Source organism: Poecilia formosa, unplaced genomic scaffold (genome assembly GCF_000485575.1).
Source record: "Poecilia formosa unplaced genomic scaffold, Poecilia_formosa-5.1.2 Scaffold41, whole genome shotgun sequence".
NCBI classification, from domain to species: domain Eukaryota; kingdom Metazoa; phylum Chordata; class Actinopteri; order Cyprinodontiformes; family Poeciliidae; genus Poecilia; species Poecilia formosa.
Window position 1 is genome coordinate 2,592,409 of NW_006799980.1, and position 20,237 is coordinate 2,612,645.

At 40.4% G+C, this 20,237-nt stretch overlaps 1 protein-coding gene across 1 annotated transcript; it reads right to left on the minus strand.

Moving 5' to 3' along the window:
* Positions 1–17,299: 17,299 nt before the first annotated feature.
* LOC103137556 (small integral membrane protein 20) lies at positions 17,300–19,369 on the minus strand. The gene is made up of 3 exons (XM_007551349.2): positions 19,176–19,369; positions 18,614–18,670; positions 17,300–17,493 (listed from the first exon to the last, which is right to left on the minus strand). The coding sequence occupies exons 1-3, from the start codon at positions 19,282–19,284 to the stop codon at positions 17,450–17,452; spliced, it is 210 nt and encodes a 69-aa protein (XP_007551411.1). The 5' UTR covers positions 19,285–19,369; the 3' UTR covers positions 17,300–17,449.
* Positions 19,370–20,237: the final 868 nt, after the last annotated feature.

Here is a 20,237-nt window from a genome sequence, read left to right on the forward strand (position 1 = left end):
CTGAAAACGGTTACAAACCCATTTCTAGGGCTTTGTGACTCCACTGGACCACAGAGAGAGAGAGATTATCCACCAATAAAGTAAGCATGGAACATTGGAGAAATTTCCAGGAGTCGCTGAACGACTAAAATTACTCCAGCCAAGGGACGTCCAGGAGGTCAAGAACGACATCTGAAGCACTGCAGGCCTCACTATCAGATGGATCATTGCAATGTGTGGTACACACGTCTTAGCAAAAACTCTTAGGAATGGTTGCCGGGGTTTTTTGTGACGTGTCTCACAAAACCCCCTAGGTTTTCAGATGTGACTCCAGTAACTGGGGCCTTCCTCCAGCAGCCATTGGGCGAGAGGCGAGTACACCATCAAGGTGATGGTATAGGACAGAGAATCTCTTTCTCCCAAGTGAGTCTCTATGTCACGTCATATTTATCCCCTTGGGAAACGAGATGCCCTAACGAAGGAAAAGTTCCTACTCTTGTTGTCTCACAATAGCAAGTACTATTGATTTAGGAATGGTGCCAGGAATGTTTTTTTCTGGGAAAATGACTGATTAAACATTAAAGCATGAATTTTTCAAAAGACTTCAGTGAGAAACGATACTATTGCAATAAAAACATTTATTTATTTAAGGGTTTTTTTTAAGCATGAGCCACACAGGGAGTGGCTCTTTTCTGAGTCAACCAATTTCTAGCTAGACTTTAATGTCTAATTGCTGCTCTGATTTATTTCTCAAGCCACACGGATCGCTATCAGCCCCAGCAGCCTTTAATCTCAAATGATTTTCACTTGTTAACTATTTGAAACCGGGTTAAATGCTACCACCGTGTGTCAGTGCGGTGCTATGTGGAGCAGTGACGTGGATGAGAGTCTCTGTTGAGCCTTGCTGTGGTATCATTGTTTCCACCTTAACAGACAAATAGCAAACAGTGGTGATGGAGAGCTTTAGCACTCATTATAGTTTCCTTCGAAGGGCCTATAAATAAGAAATGAAGCCGCTTGATTGCAATCTGCGAGCTTTCCACTAGGTGTCACTGAATCGCACCGTGTCCAAGGTGACAATCTGGAGGAAACAAAACATTTGTTTTAGCACATCATTTGAAAAATAAGCCCCCATCAGGATGTGATCATTGACAGAAAGCCCGGTAAGCTGCGCTTAAAGATGGATTTCTTCTATAAAACCGCTTACTGAACAGATTTATTAAATTATGGGTATTGGCCTGAAAGAGGCCTCTGTCATCCAGACTTCACCAGTGTCCAAATCGCACTCAAATTAGCATAGCATGACCTCCAGCCGAGACTGTCGACAAATAACAAAGCTGTTGAACTTTTACCAAGCGCACTAAAACCAACTGGAGGGAGAGCTTTCTCTTTTCAAACAAGCTTCAGTGTGGAGCTGAAAACTCGTAGCTTTTGTAGCTTTTGGCTCTGAATTAAATCAGTCAAGGAGATTTATTATTAACACACACAGACTTGATGTTTTACTTAATGAGGTCGCCGGTAAGACTACTCTGAACATCTGCTTCTTGTGCTTTAAAAGTTGGGCTTGAAGTAGACACATAGCCTTCTGCGGAGTCGTAAAACGGTGCGAGTTACTGCATAAAATTAATCGAAGCGCACTGCAAATCAGGAAAGAAGAATAAGGAAAAAGCTAGCTCTTTGTACGTTTGAACCTTAACAACAGTAATATGATGACAAGCTTTTGTTTTGCTGTTGCTTTCACTTCGTTTTCTGCGTCGCAGAAAGTGGCAGCAGGACAGGCAGGCCGGCACAAAGAAAGAAGGTCTGTGTCAGTGCCAGAGTGAGGTGTAAGGTTTCCTGAGACTTGTTTTCCTGACTTAGGGCTCCTGTTAGCCCCCTCATCCATTTCCCTACTTACAAACTCACACACACACACACACACGTTTCCTGAGACTTGTTTTCCTGACTTAGGGCTCCTGTTAGCCCCCTCATCCATTTCCCTACTTACAAACTCACACACACACACACGCACACACACACGCACACACATACACACTACTCCCCCTCAAATCTCTCGACATATCTCTCGAGATAGAGGCTTTTTTGGAAAACTGATCCCGGCTCCCCTGGGCTATTCCCAAACTTGCTCTCCGGTTACACCACCGCGTTCCAGAGTGCAGTTCCTCAGCGGCGGGCCTGGTTTACTTAGGGAGACCCTTCTCTCCTCAAAAATGCGGCACAATCAACCCCCAGAGAACCTAATCTGTATTATTGGAAACCTGCTCCTATCGGTCTCCTTCCAGCTAAATATTATTAGAAATAGATATGATAATTAGCTGCAACAAATATGTGCAATAACACTGGGGAAGCTCAGCGTGCTCTCGACTTTGGCAGTATAAATTTATGTTAATTTGAGAAGTGTCCGCATGTAGCTGTTGGCTCGGAAGCGCACGAGTAAAAGCACAGAGTTCAGTGAAGGTGAAAGCTTAGCATGACCGACGTTAATGGTTGGTGAAAGTGACTAAAAACATTTAAACGATCCATCAGCTTTTTCACAGTGAATACGACATGTAGCTTCTACGTTACAAAGATTGATTAATGGATCTAAACAATGCACCTTCTTTAGAAGACAGATGCTGCAGAAGTTTTGAGGCGACCCTTTTCTAACTTCCTACAGCGGCTACTTGTGCTGCCTGTGTAATATGTATGCTAGCTTGGACAAGAAGTGGAGATTCGGTTTTTAGAGCATCTTGGTTGAGCAGAAATAATACTTTATTGCTGTTTCAGTAAGTTTACGGCAGATTACCGTTGTTACACCCTACAAAGACCACAAGGGGGCAGCAAACCAAGCAACCCCCCCACTTCCTGTCCCAATTCACACAGTAAAATACAGAGAAAATCTGTCTGAAATGAGCTACAAGCTCCAAATAGTAGCACTAATACTTTATTGACATTCAGATTGTATTTTTTCCTGAAACTCTTTGGTGAGCTCTACGACAAATAAGTTTGAGGAAAGTAACCAGTAAATTCCATGAAAGTAACTCAAAGGTTTCTGGGAAAGTTTAAGGAGACGTGATCCCAGAGAGCACACATGTGATCTAGAAGGTAGTTGGTAAATTCAGGTAACTTCAGAGTTTAAGTGAAAGTACCTGGTTCCAAGGAAGATCCTAGAAATAGTTCATGAGTCCAAGGAACATTCTAGAAACTAACCTGTACATTACATTAAAATCACCTCCCAGTTCTGAGAAAGTATAGGCTTAAAAGTCAAATGTTCAGTGTCATCTATAGTCAAAATGTTTGTGGTTCAAACCATAAGACAGTACATCAACTCTAAGGTTGTTTTTTTTCCCCTCAACCTCGTCGTAGCTAATGTGACGAATGTTTAATTTTCGATTTTAAAAAAAAGAGAAAAGCTCTCTGTTGCGCTCAGGTTTGGATTCAGGTGATTGTTTGCTGTAAAGCTTGAAGTGTCTGAGGGAAAACATTTGCTCTCTGATCCCAGTGTGCTACAGAATCTCACCAACAAGGTAAGATGTTGTTCAAACTCTCACGTATGCAATGGAAGGTGTCATTTTATTCACATTTTCTAGAATAAGTTTGACTGGAGCTTGGAGTTAAACATGTAGTTCTTTGCTAAAACATTCTATGATTCCAAGGAGCCAGACTTAGCTTTAATATTTTAAAGTAGAGTTGATAAATAGCTCTCTAGTTTATGTAACAAAAAAAAAGAAATCAGCATTTTTGTTTGGACTAGTTGTTATTTTACCCATTTTCCTTTTCAGAGTACGTCTTTCTCTTTTGATCCACTCAACTCTGACCCGACCTGGAAAGCATCCTGGTCCTTTCCACACCAGCATGAAGATTTATTTTTATTTTTTGCTGCATTGGAACCTCCTGTTGAAATGTACAGTTTGGGTAACAAAAACTGAGATTCCTGCAAATAATTTATAAAATTAAGATTTGTTGAAGTGGAAAAAAAAAAAAAGAAGTGTAGAACGAAAACTTTCTGGCACATTCTGCATGCTGCTCTGTGGAGCATATTTTGTAAGTTTTGTCTGAAGTGATATTCTTTTAAGAAAGTGTTTAAGAAAACAAAAGCCACAATTGCTTTGGCCATATCTTTTGCTAATTCAGCCTAGCACAGCCTTAGCCGTGCCTTTTCTTTTTAGTTTTTGAAATTGTTAATGTTGACGCAATCTCCCCTCATGGATGTTACAGTGATTTTGTCCGAAATGCTGGAGCGCATTAGAAAATAATATCTGCTTTGACAAAACAAAGATATGTGTATCTCGAGTTGTGTAGCTGAAGCCTCAGGCGTAGCTCAAGCAATGGACAACTGTCGTGTTGACACAAAACCGAAAACCTTACCCACTTTTGCAAGCAGTCTGTCAAAAAAGTACTGCTAATTCCATTTCTTTCAATTGAACCTATAAAGAGTAAAATTTGACACACGAGTGTATTTCAGGCCCGACGAGTTCTTGGCTGAAAACCTGGTATACGGTAGATAATCATCTGGACTATAAAAACTCTGTTTAAGGTTTTTTTTCTGGATTCTTTGTCTCTTTCTTAGGATTCTTTGTCTCTTTCTTAATGGCACTACTCAAGCACAGCCTCCAGAAGACATCGCTTTGGTCAAAAGGTAATTAAAAAGCAGCCAAAACCCAAAGAAAAACATTGCAAGAACTTCTGATTGGAACCAGGTTGACGCGTCAGAGGAAGGACCGACTGAAGCTGGAGTGTAATTACCTTGCATAATGTCCCACTGACTTTACGTCTCGCCAGAGTTTAGTGACAAACAGGAAGAATCCTCTTTAACCGGCGAGACGAGGCTAAAGAGGGTCAAACGAAGGTACCCCGTGCAACAAAACGCTTTGCTATATTTGACACGTTCCACATCGCATACCGCTGGTAGCAACGGCAGATGGACATCACTGCGCTGCAGAAATCCAGAAGCCACAAGTACAAGTTGGTTTTCTTCCTCCTCGCCTTCCCCAAAGCCAAACCGCTCTGTCTGAGACTCGGCCTCTCTCCAAATGATTCAGTCAACCATCCACCCACAAAAGAAAACTGAAACAAAGAGAAAACGCAGTAAACTTAGCTTATACTTTTCAAACCACACGATCGAGATCCCTTTCTGCCACGCGTGTACACCGCACACACACACACACACACACACGCACACACACGCGTTGTATTTACTCATCTGGACACAGGTTACGTGCGCACACGTATCGTATTACACAAAGTCTTGTTCATCGTTTTGTCTCCATCCGCACAGACACATGCTCTGTCTTTTCCTAAAGCAAGGCCCAAACACAACACCGATCCACCGCACCGCAGATCTTGATCCGCTTCAAGCCCCAGACCGGGGCTGGGATGACATCATTCCAGCGTGTTCCCCCCTCCCGCTCCCCCCCAACTCCTTCCTCTCTGTCTGCAGCCATCCTGCTCTAATAAAGGCCCCCGTTCCAACACAAATCAGCCATCCTTGTTCCTAATGACAGGGTACAGCTAAGTGATGCCAGGGGGGCAGGAGAGCTGGGGGTACTTTGGTCTTGGATTCTGCCCGCAGAGGAATCCTCCCTGAAACATGTGGTTTGCTTCTCTCTTCCTCTCTCTCTTCTGACTGGAGCTCAAACCGAGGGATGGATGGATGAGGAGACCAGGGAGCGGGGAAGAAGGGAGACCACAAAGAAAGCTGGCAGGCCGAAAGGAAGAGATCGTTTGCAGCTCAGGTGGGATGTGATGGCGCTTTCATCTCAGGGTGGCTTTCTCCTGCGGAAAGGCATTAAACAGTGAAAGCGTAACCTTAGGACAAAATGTAAGGATGAGGTTTAAATGTGCAACTCAATCGTTTTTGCAAATTTCCTTCCTGACATCAGGGCATATGGGTACTATTTAATCCCGTGGTTAGGTTTCGGGTTATGCACATGACACGACCGAGGTTTATTTTTAACGCAAGGCTGCAAATAAAGGCAATGAATGGAGGGAATAATGAAGTTTTTCAGCAGCGGTGGAGCAGTGGATCTTTTTCCGAGGCTTTAAAGCGATGCAGATGGATAAAATAGTAGGATTTCCTTAGGGTGATTTATGAACCTGTCCGCTGCAGCTCTTTTTAAGAGCAGGGTGATTCGCTAAGTTATGTTTTCACGGTCGAGTCTGAGCCCAGACGCAGGTGAGGCTTTAGCAGCAGTTCAAAATCAGTTTTAAATTGTGGCCTCAATTGATTTGGAAGTAAATTTCAAGAGGATTCTTTTTTTTTTTTTTAAGATTGGTTAGCAGGGGTATACTTAAAACATCCAAAGGACAAGACAAACAGCTCTAAAGGACAACATTTTAATAAGTGGGTTTTTTTTTTTTTTTTTTTTTTTTAGAAAATTAGACACTCTTGCTAAAAAAAAAAAAAATAGTTAAGATCTTCCAACCTGTGCTTTACATATTCCCAGATCAGTGTAGAATAACTTCTCTGCTCTGTTTGGTTTTTATGCTCGTCTTTTTCTAAGGTAATCTCGATGTTGAAAATCTACAAAAAATGTTTCCTTTACAAGTTTTTACTAATAAGACAAAAGTTTCATAAATCTCAAGTTTTACCTTAGCTCATCTCTGATTAAAGGTGCACACGGACGCATCTCAGTAAACAGGAATATCTTCGAAAGTTTAATTCATTTCAGTAATTCAATAAAAACATAGTACATGTACATCCAGCTAATCACAACATCATGCTGTTTCTTTTACCAGAGTAATAATTGTAATAAAAACAATACATTTTACTTGCATAGCACTTTTCAAAACACTCAAAAGACATTTTCCAGAAATAAGATCAAATTGCAAACATAACACTAAATACACCAAACAAAATCATAAAAAGAGAACACTTACATACATAGCATGGTAAAAAAAAAAAAAGGCACGAAAAAAATGAAGCAAAGCTTAGTTTCCGCTTGATGAATTTTTGGTGTTTTATTTTGAGCAAAAGCCTGCCTGATAAGGTGAGATAGGTGAACAGAGTAGCAATCTTTTGCTAAAAAGTTTCAAACCGAGTTCGCTCTGACTGGTGCCTGCTCCAGGAAAAACACTGACTACCAATAATGACTCTGCGTAACCCAAATGAAATTAAAAAAAAGTAAATAAAACAAATCTATTTAAGGATAGTTCTAAAATGAGAACAAATAAAGTTGCAGTAAGACGTCTTGTGTCCCGAAAGGCGGGTTCAGGTCAGGCCTCGAGTCATCTGAGATAAGACCAAAGGAAGTCTCATGTTTTGCGAAACCAGTCTTGGGTACAGCCTCTTTAAGAAGCGCAGGAACCAGGTAGGAGGAAATCCGAGACAAGCCCAGCGTCGAGTCGATCAGATCAAACGGCTCCCTAATTAAATCTCAAGTTCTCCAGAAGAACTCGAAGCTACGCCAGCAGGAGTAATTACAGTTTAGTCTTGTAACGCAATCCTAAACCCAGCTCAGGTTCACGTCACCAACAGCAGCACTTTAAATAGGACGAGATGATATTTCAAATATCGCCGACCTTCGGCCACTGAGCAGATGTATTACTTCCAATTTGAGAGGAGAAAACAAACACCGACGGTTTGGCAATGACCAGATATCTGGTGGTCAGAACCAGGAACGTGGTCCCAGTATTTAGCAACTGCACTACTGGTCCAAGAATAAAAAAATATAAAAAAAAGTTTATTTTTCTGTCCTGGCCGTGATGGATTGTATGATGTCAAGGAAAAGACAGTTGACCAGAATTCAATTAAACTTAACCAAACCAGCTGGTAGAACCATCCGATCACGAGTTTCTTCTGCGGATCAGAAATGTAAGGGACTCCTGGAGCAAATGTCTGGAAGCTTTTGTTCTCTTTTTTGACACTAATCCTCTATGTTTTCCAGTTTCCTAGTCACTAGTTTATAACCTACCAGCATTGTGTCCAGTGGCCTGTGGTGGGCAGCAGTTTCTGACAAGTTAACTTTTTCTGATGATGAAAAAAAACCCCAACAACCCTAAACATAAACCCAGAGATCAATCGAAGCATATTCCTGTGCTGAAATGGCCCAGTCAAAGTCCAGTCAAAATGCTCTAAAAGAAAACTGCTGCAAGTCTTTGTGTGAAGTATTTGTTCTCCCCACATTCCAGCTTTATCCTCCCAGAAATGTTTAGATTTCTTTCTTCGACATTTTGCTTTTTTTTTTCTGTTAAATTTTAGTCTAAACAATAAAAAAAAGTAGAAATACTCCTAAAAGCTTCTGAAGTGTCATGTTTTAATTTGAAAGAAAATAAATACAAAATACTTTTGTTTTTTCTTTAACTAAAACATGGTTATCGCACCGCATTTAAAACATGTAGCTAAAGAAAGGCTTGTGAGCAGAATAGACCTGATCTGTTCTGCTGATTTCTAGATAATTGAAGCGTTCTTTTATTTGTCTGACAGATATGTTAGAAAAAGAAGAAGAAGGGGGGGGAAAAAACCCTCCGGGACTGTTTTCTTCGAGATTGATATAGTTGTTCCCGTACGGCTGAAACAGATGTCAGCCACTGGTTACAAATCCAGAATCGAGAGTCATTTTCTCCTCTCGTTTGTAGGCATTCCTCCATCGTCTGCTACTGCCAGCACAACCACTGACTTTAACAACCTGGCAAAGAAAACTTTAAACTGAAACAAATACGGCGGTCAGAGGCAGACAGGGGAAAGCAACTAAAACTTTGTTCCTGCAATGAGTCTGTGTCTGACATGTTTGGGGATCGGTGTTTGTGCGGAGATTGTTCCCTGCTTTTTCTTTTTTTTTGTATTTCTATGCAATGAATTTGTTATAGTCAGGTTTTATTTGACAATATCACAGTTCAACATCTGCTCCATGCTGAACTATTATCCTTTGTTCAGTAGCAGATACGTCTTGGTGCTTTGTCGCGTGCATGAGCGTCAGATTTGACCAATCACGGGCAAGAACTGCGTTAGCCACAACGCCGACGGCCGTCCTGAATCTTTGTTTTCATGGCTCTAAAATGTTTAGCTGAAAGAGACTGAATCTTTGTAAGCACATCGGTTTTGTATTTCTTTTATGTTTTTTTTTTTAATAAGAATTATGTTTGGGTTTTTTTTGTTTTGTTTTGTTTTGCTTATTTTTAGATATGGATTTTTTTTTTAAACAATCCATAACTAGTTACTTGTAAAATATTTTTATTGAACAGAAAGAATGAAACAGCTCCAGGAAGAAGGAAGGTTTGTCCACCAGAATAATTTGTTTATGTTTTTTGTCGATCTAATTCTAAAGAATGTGGCAGAATAAGTAATAGAATCCATTTTTCTCATTGGCTGTTGATCTCAGTAGAAGGCCTCCGATTGGCTGATCAGGCTCTCTTGACGACTCCTTCCTAAAACTCACACACTGTTAGAACATTTGCTCAGTATTTGTCCAAAGTCCGTGCACAGATTTAGTTTGAATCTTTCTTCACATTGATTTTATCAGAGCAATGCCAAAAACGGAAAGGACAAAATTCATTTTTAATGAAATTAATGAGTCTCTCTTTGACATTCTCCTGCTTTCTAGGCTAAATTTTAGTAGCAGTTTAAGCAAATTTTAGATCAAATCTTCACCGTGGTTATAAACAGACTTACCATTCCCTCGTGTCGAAATGAAGTTTAGCCTTTGCAGGAAAATAAAGTCTGTTGCTCAGTGGGGAAGCTTTAGTAGCACTCAGAATTATCTTTATACCATCTTTGCATGTCTCTCAACTCAGTTAGAATCGATAGCGAATATAGATTGGTGTGATAATCATAAATCATCCGTTAGATAGTATTTTTGTTGGATTAAAAAGATTGATTGCGATCCTGATTGTCTGTGCAGCACAATGCATCTTTTGAATGTTACAGCATCATTCGTTGTGGTCATTTTTCTTTTCCTCTTGTAATATTAGCTGGCCATGTTTGTTTTCGTCTCTCAGCCTTGGATTAGTCATTAAAACCTTTTGCTTTCCAGGCACATTCGACCACAGACTGTGACGATTTGAACTTCCATCAATATTTCTGCTAAAAAAATAAAAATAATATTTAAAAAAAAACAGACAAGCTCATCATACGCCCGATCGTACGCATTAAACTTCAATGAAAAACTGAAACGAAAGATTCTTGCTTCATTATCACATTGTTCCAGCACCAGATGAGGTCAGATATTGAAATCTCATCTGCGAGTCTCCGATGAAGACGACGAGCCTTTAGGGAGCCAAGTCATAAAGCAAGCAGTCATCATCTTCACTTTCATTCAGCTTCACTCTGCTTTCCAAAACTATCCAAGCCTCTGCAAATGTGAAACCTTTACTCCTTTTTTGAGTGTTATCTGAAGAAAAATGTCCTATAACTGTAAAAAAAATAAAAATAAAAGAGCATATCTCTCTTGCTGGCATGCAGGACTAACAGCTGCACACTTGAACACCACACTCACTGTCTGGATAATTTTCAGTCCTCCTGCTCTGTCTTACAGCTGTCAGAAAAAAACAAAAACCGCAACACAGTTGTTCCAACACACATGACAATAAGCGATTCCTTACAGATTACTAACGTGAGATTGTAAGTGAATTTTTTTTTTTTAGACTACTTGAAATTAAACTGTCCTTGTTGAATTAAATCTGGACGTTAGCTGGAATCAGTGCTGGTTAAAGTTTGATATTAGCCACATTTCGGGGTCACATGCTTGGCTCTAGCCCTGCAAAACCTGTCATTGTTCTGGGTCAGCTCCCTCAGGACGCCTTCAACTCCCACTGCATGGACACACTGCAGAACTGCACCTTCTCCTCCTCTTCCTCCTACTCTTCCTCCTCTCGCTCGGTGGGGAAGCAGCAAAGGAGGAGACAGTCTGTCTTCCGTCAAGGCGTCCAAAATTCCTCGACTTTCCCAGAATTCCCACTCAGAACCAAGTCATCTGTTCGGCTGTCATATCCTCGAGGCCCTGATGAAACACGCAGGCGCTCGACAACCGCACGGCGTTTGCTCGAAATGAAAACGTCGAGTTTAGATGCAGCTCAACACGCGACAGGTGTTAAACTGGCTCAGTTCAAGGACAATTAAATCTCCTTCCTCTTTTCCAATGTTTTATAACGTCACACCCACAAACTTCAACGTATGGAACCGCTCAGCGTTTCGGATGGAAGTATCTGATAAATGCAGGTGGGAAACGACACGTGGATTTCGAAATTCTTTATAAGTGAAAATCTGGAAAGTGTGGCGTGTATTTTTATTCTGCCTCTAATCTTCTTCTGCGTTATGTTTCTAGCTGTATGGAAGAGGCGAAGACTGATTTATTTTATTTTATTCCTTTTAGATTCTTTTAGACTAAAAGAAAAGTATTTCTGACAAATTCTCAATTAGGACTGGACTTTCACTAGGACATTCTAACATTTTTATTTTAATTCAGTTGCATATTGTGAGTTTGATATTTCTAATGACAACACAGTATATTATTATTATTTTTACTACTCCTGTTGATATTGTCAATCTTGCTATATTTTGTTTTATCACTTTACGAACTTGTTGTGTGAACCTTCTTTGCCCGACCTTTCAGTTCAGATGGACGATCATGTCTGCGGTACTTGTGAGGTCGTGTAATAGACGACATCACAAGGGAACTTACTGATCTGGATTTTATTGGTGGTTGTCAGAGTAAAGGGGGCAGATTCAGATGCATACCGTAGTTTTAAAATTTTCATTTACAAAGCAAATCAAAACAGAGAAGCGTGGATTGTTTCTCATCCGCTGAGGAATTGTCCTGCCCTTTGTGTTCTGTTGCAACGATGTGACACGTGAAACGTTTTAACGAGCGTGAATCACGCAAAGCCAAAAGTTTAATCATCTTTCTATTTAAACCGGATCGTAACAACCTGTGTAGCCAAATGAAAACACTGTGACTCATTCAGTCCTGCTGCACGCCGAGCTAAACTAAAACATGACTCTCTGTGTGTCACATTAGATCATCCTCGTTGCACATTTGACCGTTTTTAAAAAAATGTTTATTGCATAACACGCTGTTAACGAGCTCCGTGAGACGGCGTACATTATCTTGTGCTCCTAATGTAATTCTTAGGCCCTGTTTTGAAGGAGTCCCTCAAACTGAATGGAAGAAGAAGAAGAAAAAAATGTCCCACCAGGAAATATGAATGAAAACAGCTCCACTAAGAATAATAATAAGAATAAGAATAATAATAAAAGTAGTTGTGAGAGCTTTCCACATTTTCATTTAAGTGAGTGATGACTTTGATAGGCTGCAGAGTCGTTTAAGCGAACGCATGTGTCAGGCATTAAGGTGGCAGATGAATCATGTCCACTTCTCCCTCCACTCTTCTCTCTTCCTGGCTTTTTTTTTTTTCGAGAGCTTTTGGAAAAGGATAGCGTGATCGCTTACAGCTCTGGCCCTGGTTGTCGGTAACCCTGCCTAAATCAACAGCCGGCCTGCAGTTCTGGTGCAAAAAGACGTTTTTAAAGATTGTAATGGGTCTGTAAAACGGAAACCTGCCATACACCGCTGATTGACGGCCGGCCCTGCACACACGTGCGGGCCGTGATGTAGTGGTGTGTGCTTGGGATGGGTGATGATAATATTTCACGTGTGTGTGTGTGTGTGTGTGTGTGTGTGTGTGTCAGAGAGAGAGAGACAGAGAGAGAGAGAAAGAGCCCTAAGTGAAATGTAATTGTGGTTTGCAGCATTTTGTTTCCAAAAAATCAATCAAACGAGAGACAACCACTTTAAAACAGAAATACATTGGCCTATAAGAGAGATTTTCCTCTCCATTGAAGGGAAGAGGGGGAAAAATCATATAAAAATACAGGAAATATTAAAGCCTTTTTAAAACTTTGTACTCTAACTGATTGCTCAAATGTTTCTTCCTGAGGTCCGCTCGTGGATAGTGGCCAGCAGACAGGCTTTTGGCACTCTGGAAGCCACATTTAAAAATTTCCTACTTACCTCACACAGAAGTGTTGCTTAATCACGCTCAGCGTCTGAGGAGTCGTGAAGAAACGGGGCTTCATTAAGTTAAGCCACGAGTGCATCTGAGCCCTCTTTGTTCCGACATGTTTTTGCCTTTCTATGGGAGATTTATCAAGTGTAATGCTCTAAAATGAAAAATCTCATATTTGTATTGAAAACAGAACATAAATACTCTGAGTATTAGGGAGATACGCAAAAGTATTGGTGCCATTTGAGCTTTTTCATATTTTCTCACAAAACAACCACTTTTTTTGTATCATTGTGCTGCAATTACAGCGGAAAATCTTTTGCACAAATGGGGGTTGAAAGTTCTGCCAATTACTTTTCAAGTCAGACCTCTGGTTTGCAATTTGTATCAAGGTCGGGACTTTGACTAGGCCTGCAGCTTTGATCTGAACACTACAACTCTGCGTCGTTGACCAGAGTCTCAAGTTTTTCCAGGTTCTAAAAAAACATAAATAAAAATAATACACACAATAGCATGATGCTGCCAACACCAATTGTGTTGTTGGAACATTTTTTGTCCCAATTTCCATAGAATGATTGATTTTACTGTTCATGGATAAAAGCAGTAAAACTCTGGGGGAGTTTAGATGCAATTAGATCAAATTTAAAACACGTGGAATGGCTGGATGATTTGGAGAAATTAGACTTAATCTGAAGTTTCAAATAACAAAAGTAAATCTGTGTTCCATAATAAGCTAAGTCCGTTACATTCTAAATGTTACCTATAAAGAAATGTTTTTAACCTACAGATATAAGAAGAAGGAAATCATAAAACTTGATTGTTCTTGTGTTGCTCTTTTCACCTTTTAAGGTTTTAAGTCCCCCATTGACTTCCATTCATTTCTACAGCCTGTACCTTACCCTTATCATAACCCTAACCCTAACCATTACATACCTAACCCTAACCCTAATCAAAACTCAATTCACACCTTAGTCCTAAATCTGACCCCTGACCCAAAAACAATGTTTCCCCACAAGGAGCAGTGGGTCCCCACAGCGTACATCTGTCAGGAAAATGGTCCCCACTAGGTATTAAAAACAAACGGACATAGCACACACACAAACTGCCATTGTGCGTAAAAATGTTCTGGGAAGCTTCGGAGAAACCGATTGTGGAAACAAGTCCTTCGATTTCACTTAAATCTATATTGAAACTAAAATGCCTACAAATGACCAAATTACAACTAAATCTTTATTAGATTTTAGTCTGGATGAAAGATTGTGATTGTAAAAAGAGAAAATGGGTACAATGTGATGGCAAAATATAAACAAAAAAAGGCAGGTGGATTGTTTGGAGTTCAATTAAACCATTTTAGTCACCTAGTGATGCTGCAGGCTCAGCTAACTCTAGGCCATACCGGTGACAGGATTGGTGTGTGGGATCGACCTCTCTGGCCTGCTGGGAGGCCAGCCGGTGTCTTTCTCCTTCTTCCCGACGTTGCTTCAGACGGAAGCCGTCTGTTTCCACAGCCGCGCGCCTGCTGAGATCCAAGAATGTGGACGGCACTCCAGTAAACTGCTTTACAAGGTCGTATGTTTGAGATGTCAAACCTGGGCCCTGCTTGGTTTGTAAGAGGAAACACAACTGTGTTGTATTTTTTATTTATCTTTTTTTGTCAAAGCACAGGAGGAGCCCTGATACCTTTACTTATGGAGCACGTCGATGAAATTTGGTCAGGTGGCTAAAGGTACATTTTTGATGTTTGTCAGAAAAAGTACAATCAGTATTTTTAATGATAGGGGACTTTGACAGAGAATGAAAATACTCAGTACACCCAAACTTTTGTTTTTGGTAGAAATTATGCTCCTACGTGGCAACTTTACGACTAGGTGTCCTAGAAAAGTTAAGAGATGCTAATTCTGTATAAGTAAATCATTGTATGAAGTTGGTGAATTCATCCATTCATTGTCTGCACCTGCTTGTCCACACAGTTTATCAGTCACTTAATTCACGCCACAGTTGTTTGGAAAAAACAAATACTCTCATTTAGCAGCATAAAAGGTTATTCAAAAAAAGATAACTTTATTAACTGTATGGTAATTTGTTATTTTTTATTTTTGCCCCTCTTCGGTTTATCAATATGTGATAGCCGTATGGTAAAGCAGTGACTCTTTGACAAATGAAGAAGTAATTTATGTAAGTATTTGAAAGTATTGCACCGTGTCTTAGCTTTACTGTACCTCCAATAGCATTGTACTTCATTGGAGTGAAGGTTCTCTGATGGGATTTTATGATACAATATTTGGACGAAATTTTCTCAACCATTTTCATCAGTGTGCAATAGAGAGGAAATGCCCTTGAAGTGGGTGTTTCAACAACCCCAAAGCACACACCAGTAAGTGAGCAGCATCTTGGTGTAAGAACAATAGAACAATAGGACCTGATCCTCGGTCTTTAATCCAATAGAAAACATCAAGCAAGCTGTTTCTAAAGCAAAACCAAACGTAGAAGAAGTATGGAGGGACTCCAATCATCATGGCTTGAATACCTGCTCACAGTTGCCAGAATTTGTTGACTCTATGCAAAGCAGTTGGGTTATACAACTAAATCTTAGTCTGGTGATTAACAGGACAACTTTTCAGTTTATTCAGATATTTTTCTTGCTTTCAAGTAGATCAATTTCCCTTCATGTTTTGATCGTTGCACAAGCCAAATCCCTTCCAAAAGCCTCTCTCCTTTTCCCTTCCTTCAGTTCCGACCCTTGTTCCCATGGCAATTAGAAAGAAACCTCAGCTAATTAGCTTTTTTTTTTCTTTTACGAGATGCAGAGGGCTCCGAGGATGTGTCACCACTTTCCAAACCTTCCTCAATAGCGGCGAGAGATTTGTGTGATGGCTTAATGGCCGGGGAGGAAAAAGAGCTGCGGTGGCGATATTGTTGTGTTGGTGTTTGGTTTGAAGTGCGCCGTGACCCCTTGGAGTGTTTTATAGACATGGCTGTCCCTCCATACGTATCCCACAGAATGTGACGCGAAGCACATCAACAGGACTAGACAACACACACACACACACACACACACACACACACACACAACTATGAAAAGGCGGCCATCAACTCCAAGGTGCCCCTGCTTTCAGAGGAGAGATTTAAGGAGTGCATTTGCGTGTCCGCAACTCCTCCAGCAGTCACTCATGAAGGCGTGAGGAGGGGGGCCTCAAAGCTGAGGGCCCTCGCCTCACGGCCTGCCCGGCTCAGCAGCAGAGATCGAGTATCTTTTTCTATTCTGCGTGGAGGTGACGCGTCCCCACAAGAATGCGCTTCTCTTCCTCTCGTCGTTCGCTTCAGTTTCCCCTCTGGTTGCTTACTTCACTCGCACGGCCACGGAGCTGTCGCTTGAGGAATCTGGAAAACACCAGCGGGGAATGAGAGGAATTTCTGCTTCTTTTTCTTTTTTTTTTCGTTCTCTTCTTAGCTGCCCCTTCCCCTCCTCTTCTCCCGCTCCCTCACCCCTTGCCTCAGCTCTTATTTGCTTTAGCAGCCGCGCTCTTGAGTTTTCTCTTGTTTCTGAACACCGTTCAACAATAACAACCTCTCATAAACAAAAGGGGGTTGTTGATTGGTGGTGGGGGAGTGGAGCTCAGAGGGGAGAGTGGCGATCACTGGCAACAACAATCCAGAAATCCCCCCCCTCCAAAAAAGCGGAGGCCACACGGAGGACCGTGAAGGATTTAAGGGGGGGACTTTAGGAAAGTAGCATCTCTGAAGAACCATAAACACATGCTTTGGTTCTTTCTTAATCCATCCTTCCTCCAGAAGTACTTTGATGGACAAAACTCCTAAAGTGGAAGCTGGTCAATGCCAGGAAACCACAAAAGTGCAGAAGGAAAGGGGGAAGAAAAAAAAAGAAAATCAGTTTAGAAATTCTCTGCTTTTACACCACTAGTGGTCTCGTAAAGGGAGTCTGGACCACATCGAGTGGGTTTCTGAAAGGCCAATCGTGGATCTGCCCTGTCAGTTCAGCCTATAGATAATACTATATGCGTATTAAACCCAAAGTCTCTTGACGGGGAGACGATAATGCAAACCGATCTGTCTTAGAATAACTTCGGCTCTTGGGTTTCCATTTTAGGGAAAAAAAACATCTTGCACATTACGCTCCTTCTGCTGTTGAAGTAATTTTATGAGTCCCACATCATCTAAAAGCAAATAAAACGTCAAAGGAGGCTCAAAAAGAGATGTGTAAACAAACTTTTACATTTTATTATAATTACTTACATACTGCATACCAGAGTGAGACTTTTAGAAATACAAAGATTCTCCCCCAACCCCCTCCCTTAAAATAAAGCTTTCCCGGGTTCAGTGCCTTTCAGAACACGAGGGGATAGTGCGCCCCCTTGTGGTCAACAAAAAACACAATCACTTATTACATTTTTAATGGTTGACTTTATTTAAGTAGAAACGCATCCAAAGCCGTCAAAACAATCGGTAAGTATTTCACTCATTCACACACCAAGCACTCCAAAAACATACTCATGATTTCAATAGCATCAGTGAGCAGGACTTCTCACTGTCTTCATTTCTCTACAGGCTTGAACGGATCGGACCAGATCTTGACACCTTCAGACATAAACAAAACAAACAAACAAACAAACAAAAAACGCATCAAACCGTGCAAAAATTCAGAAAACACAAGAATACCTTTCAATAGTGGTGCCAATTCTCAACTGAAGACATTAATGATTGGGTTATAACCATATGAGAGTTTCTCCTGTAGTGTTTCCTTATTTTTTCTTCTTCTCTCTTTTTCACTCTAGTCCTAGATGTAAGTACTCTACAGGTTTCTGATGCGTCTTAGCTCCAAAGCTGCTGATTCAAACGACTTAATCACCTCCTCGGCATGCCACTTAGCTCGTTAGCAGAACAATTGTTTTGATTCATATGTGCCGACTTAGGGCAACATCTAAGACAGGCAGTGCAAGCGGTCTTGATGATTGACTTTGGACACCTTTGCTATTGAAGAATTGACTGCATATCAAGTATATTTCAACAATGTAGTTTATGTTTTGGGCAAGGGATATAAACAAAAAATGCCAAACGGAAAAGTTTGACACCTCTGCGTTAGATCTCCTCTTCAAACGAACTCATCCCTCAGAGGTTCTATAGATCTAGAAGGGTTGTTCTAAATCCTCATCCTATTGAGAAAAGGATTTTCAGTTTTCCATTTTCAGTTTTCTAGCTGATTTTTATTTATACTCTCTTGGTATTTCACAAGGTGCCACGTGTGTACATTTTGGGAGAACCACTGTGTTGTATTTGGTGGTACTCCTCTGGAAGGGAACTGGATATTGTTTGTCCTAATGTATTTGAAAAAAAAAAAAAAAAAAGGTGGAAAAATACTATCGGAGCAACTTGGTAATTTTTGCTCCGAAAAATTGTACCTGGATCAGATTCAATTATCTGATCCAGGTGGGATCAGATAATTGTAAATAAGCTCTGATTAATTTAAATAAGTACTCTCACCATACTGGTTATATAAACCTAGATGTCTGCACCTGTGTGCATGAAAAATTTACACTGTTGGTACTATTGCTATTTTGGAAAGAAGATTTTGTGTGTGTGTGTGTGTGTGTGTGTGTGAGGGGGGGAGGGGGGATTCAGTTTGACTTTTTTCTGATTTGGAGTGACATTTAAGTTAGATAAAAGCAAGCAGAACTTTAAATTTCAGCAGCTTTCTTACCTGCAGGCTGAATATCGGCCTGATTGATTCCTGCCCTGTTCACCTTCTGGACTTCTCCTAGAAGAGGACGACAGAATCTAAGTTAAATATTCCACTGTGGTCACATATTTTCATGAATGAACTCCTGAAAAACACTAGTACAATGTTGCTAATTCTCATTCTTGTATTTCCTAACGCGTCTTCAGTCAGAGGCCTCTTCAGATTCGCTGCAAGGCTGACTGCTACCAGAGGTTCGTCCAGCTCACAACTTTTTGAAGATACTTGAATAATCCGTTATAACATTTAATTCTCCTCTAGGATAAATAAAGTAATTCTGAATTGAGTTGAATGTCTAATCAAACAAGCAAAATACAGAAACCCATTCTTATTGTTGCTCCCAAACCGGAGGACGTCGAAAAGAAACGATTAAAACGATTGTTGAAATTACCCAAAGTCGATTCTGATTGGTTAATTTTATTTAAATGGGAGAAAAAACAACACTGCGTTTAACTGTGACTTTAATTAGACATCAAAATGACACAAAATGCTAACTGTTTACAACATAGTCTTTGCGGTTACTTACTGTATTCCTCCTTATGTGTCAGAGGGTAGACAAATATGGGATAAAACGCAGCGGCCACCGCCGTTATGAAGCCTCCAAACACCAGAACTATTTTAGTGCTTTTAGACATCTTTTTGTTACATGTGAAGCTGCGCTGTCACCTCCAGAAGCTCTCAGGGTTTACTTTACAGGACTGCTTCCGGTGGGAAAGGTTATAGCCATCGCACCGGATGAGTCGTCACAATTGGCTGCGCCCCATTTTTCAGCCGGCGAGCCAAAAGGACGCGCGGCGGAGGCGGGGTTAGACGCTTAAAATTGAACCAAGAACAGAAAATATTACAAAATTATCACTAAAAATATTAATATTAACAACACAATAATAAAAGTAAAAAAACCAACAAGTGATATTAGTTGTAAAAACTTGAGAGAATAAGATAAATAATACACTACTTTAAGTAGTAATCTACATATTCTTTTTTTTATGTTTATTTTCCAGTTGACTTTATTAAGCCAATGACAAAAGGAACAACAAAGCATGGAACAGAAGAAAAACTGAATGAATACAGAATAAACTTAAAACACATATATGTTAAGTTTTAAGATATAAAAAAGTAATTTATAATAAATGGATTTTACTGAACCAATAACAAAAGAATAGGTACATTAAAATAAGTTGGTCAGAAGCACACAACTTTTGATATAACAAAACAAAGTTGATAAAATAGTAATACAAAAAACAGATTACTACAGTGGAGTTATTGATACATGTGTATTCCTCAATCTTTATCCCTACTTCTTTCATTAAATGGATTTCACTCAACCAATGAACCTCTGACCAGCTCTACCAGTTGCTAAACTCCTCCCACGCCGCATGGTCGACGCTGCTATCTAGATCATCCGACGGCTGACTGTAAAGGAGGCGAGTCCAGTCACATGCTTTTTACAAAACAATAATAAGGACATGAGGAAGTGTTGGTGAACACTAGGGAGCTCATCGCCAAAGCTCCTGTCGCCTTTTTGAGCTGACAAAATGCATCTTTTATCCCTCATCGTGTTCAGTTTTTGGTTCAGTTCGGGAAAAAC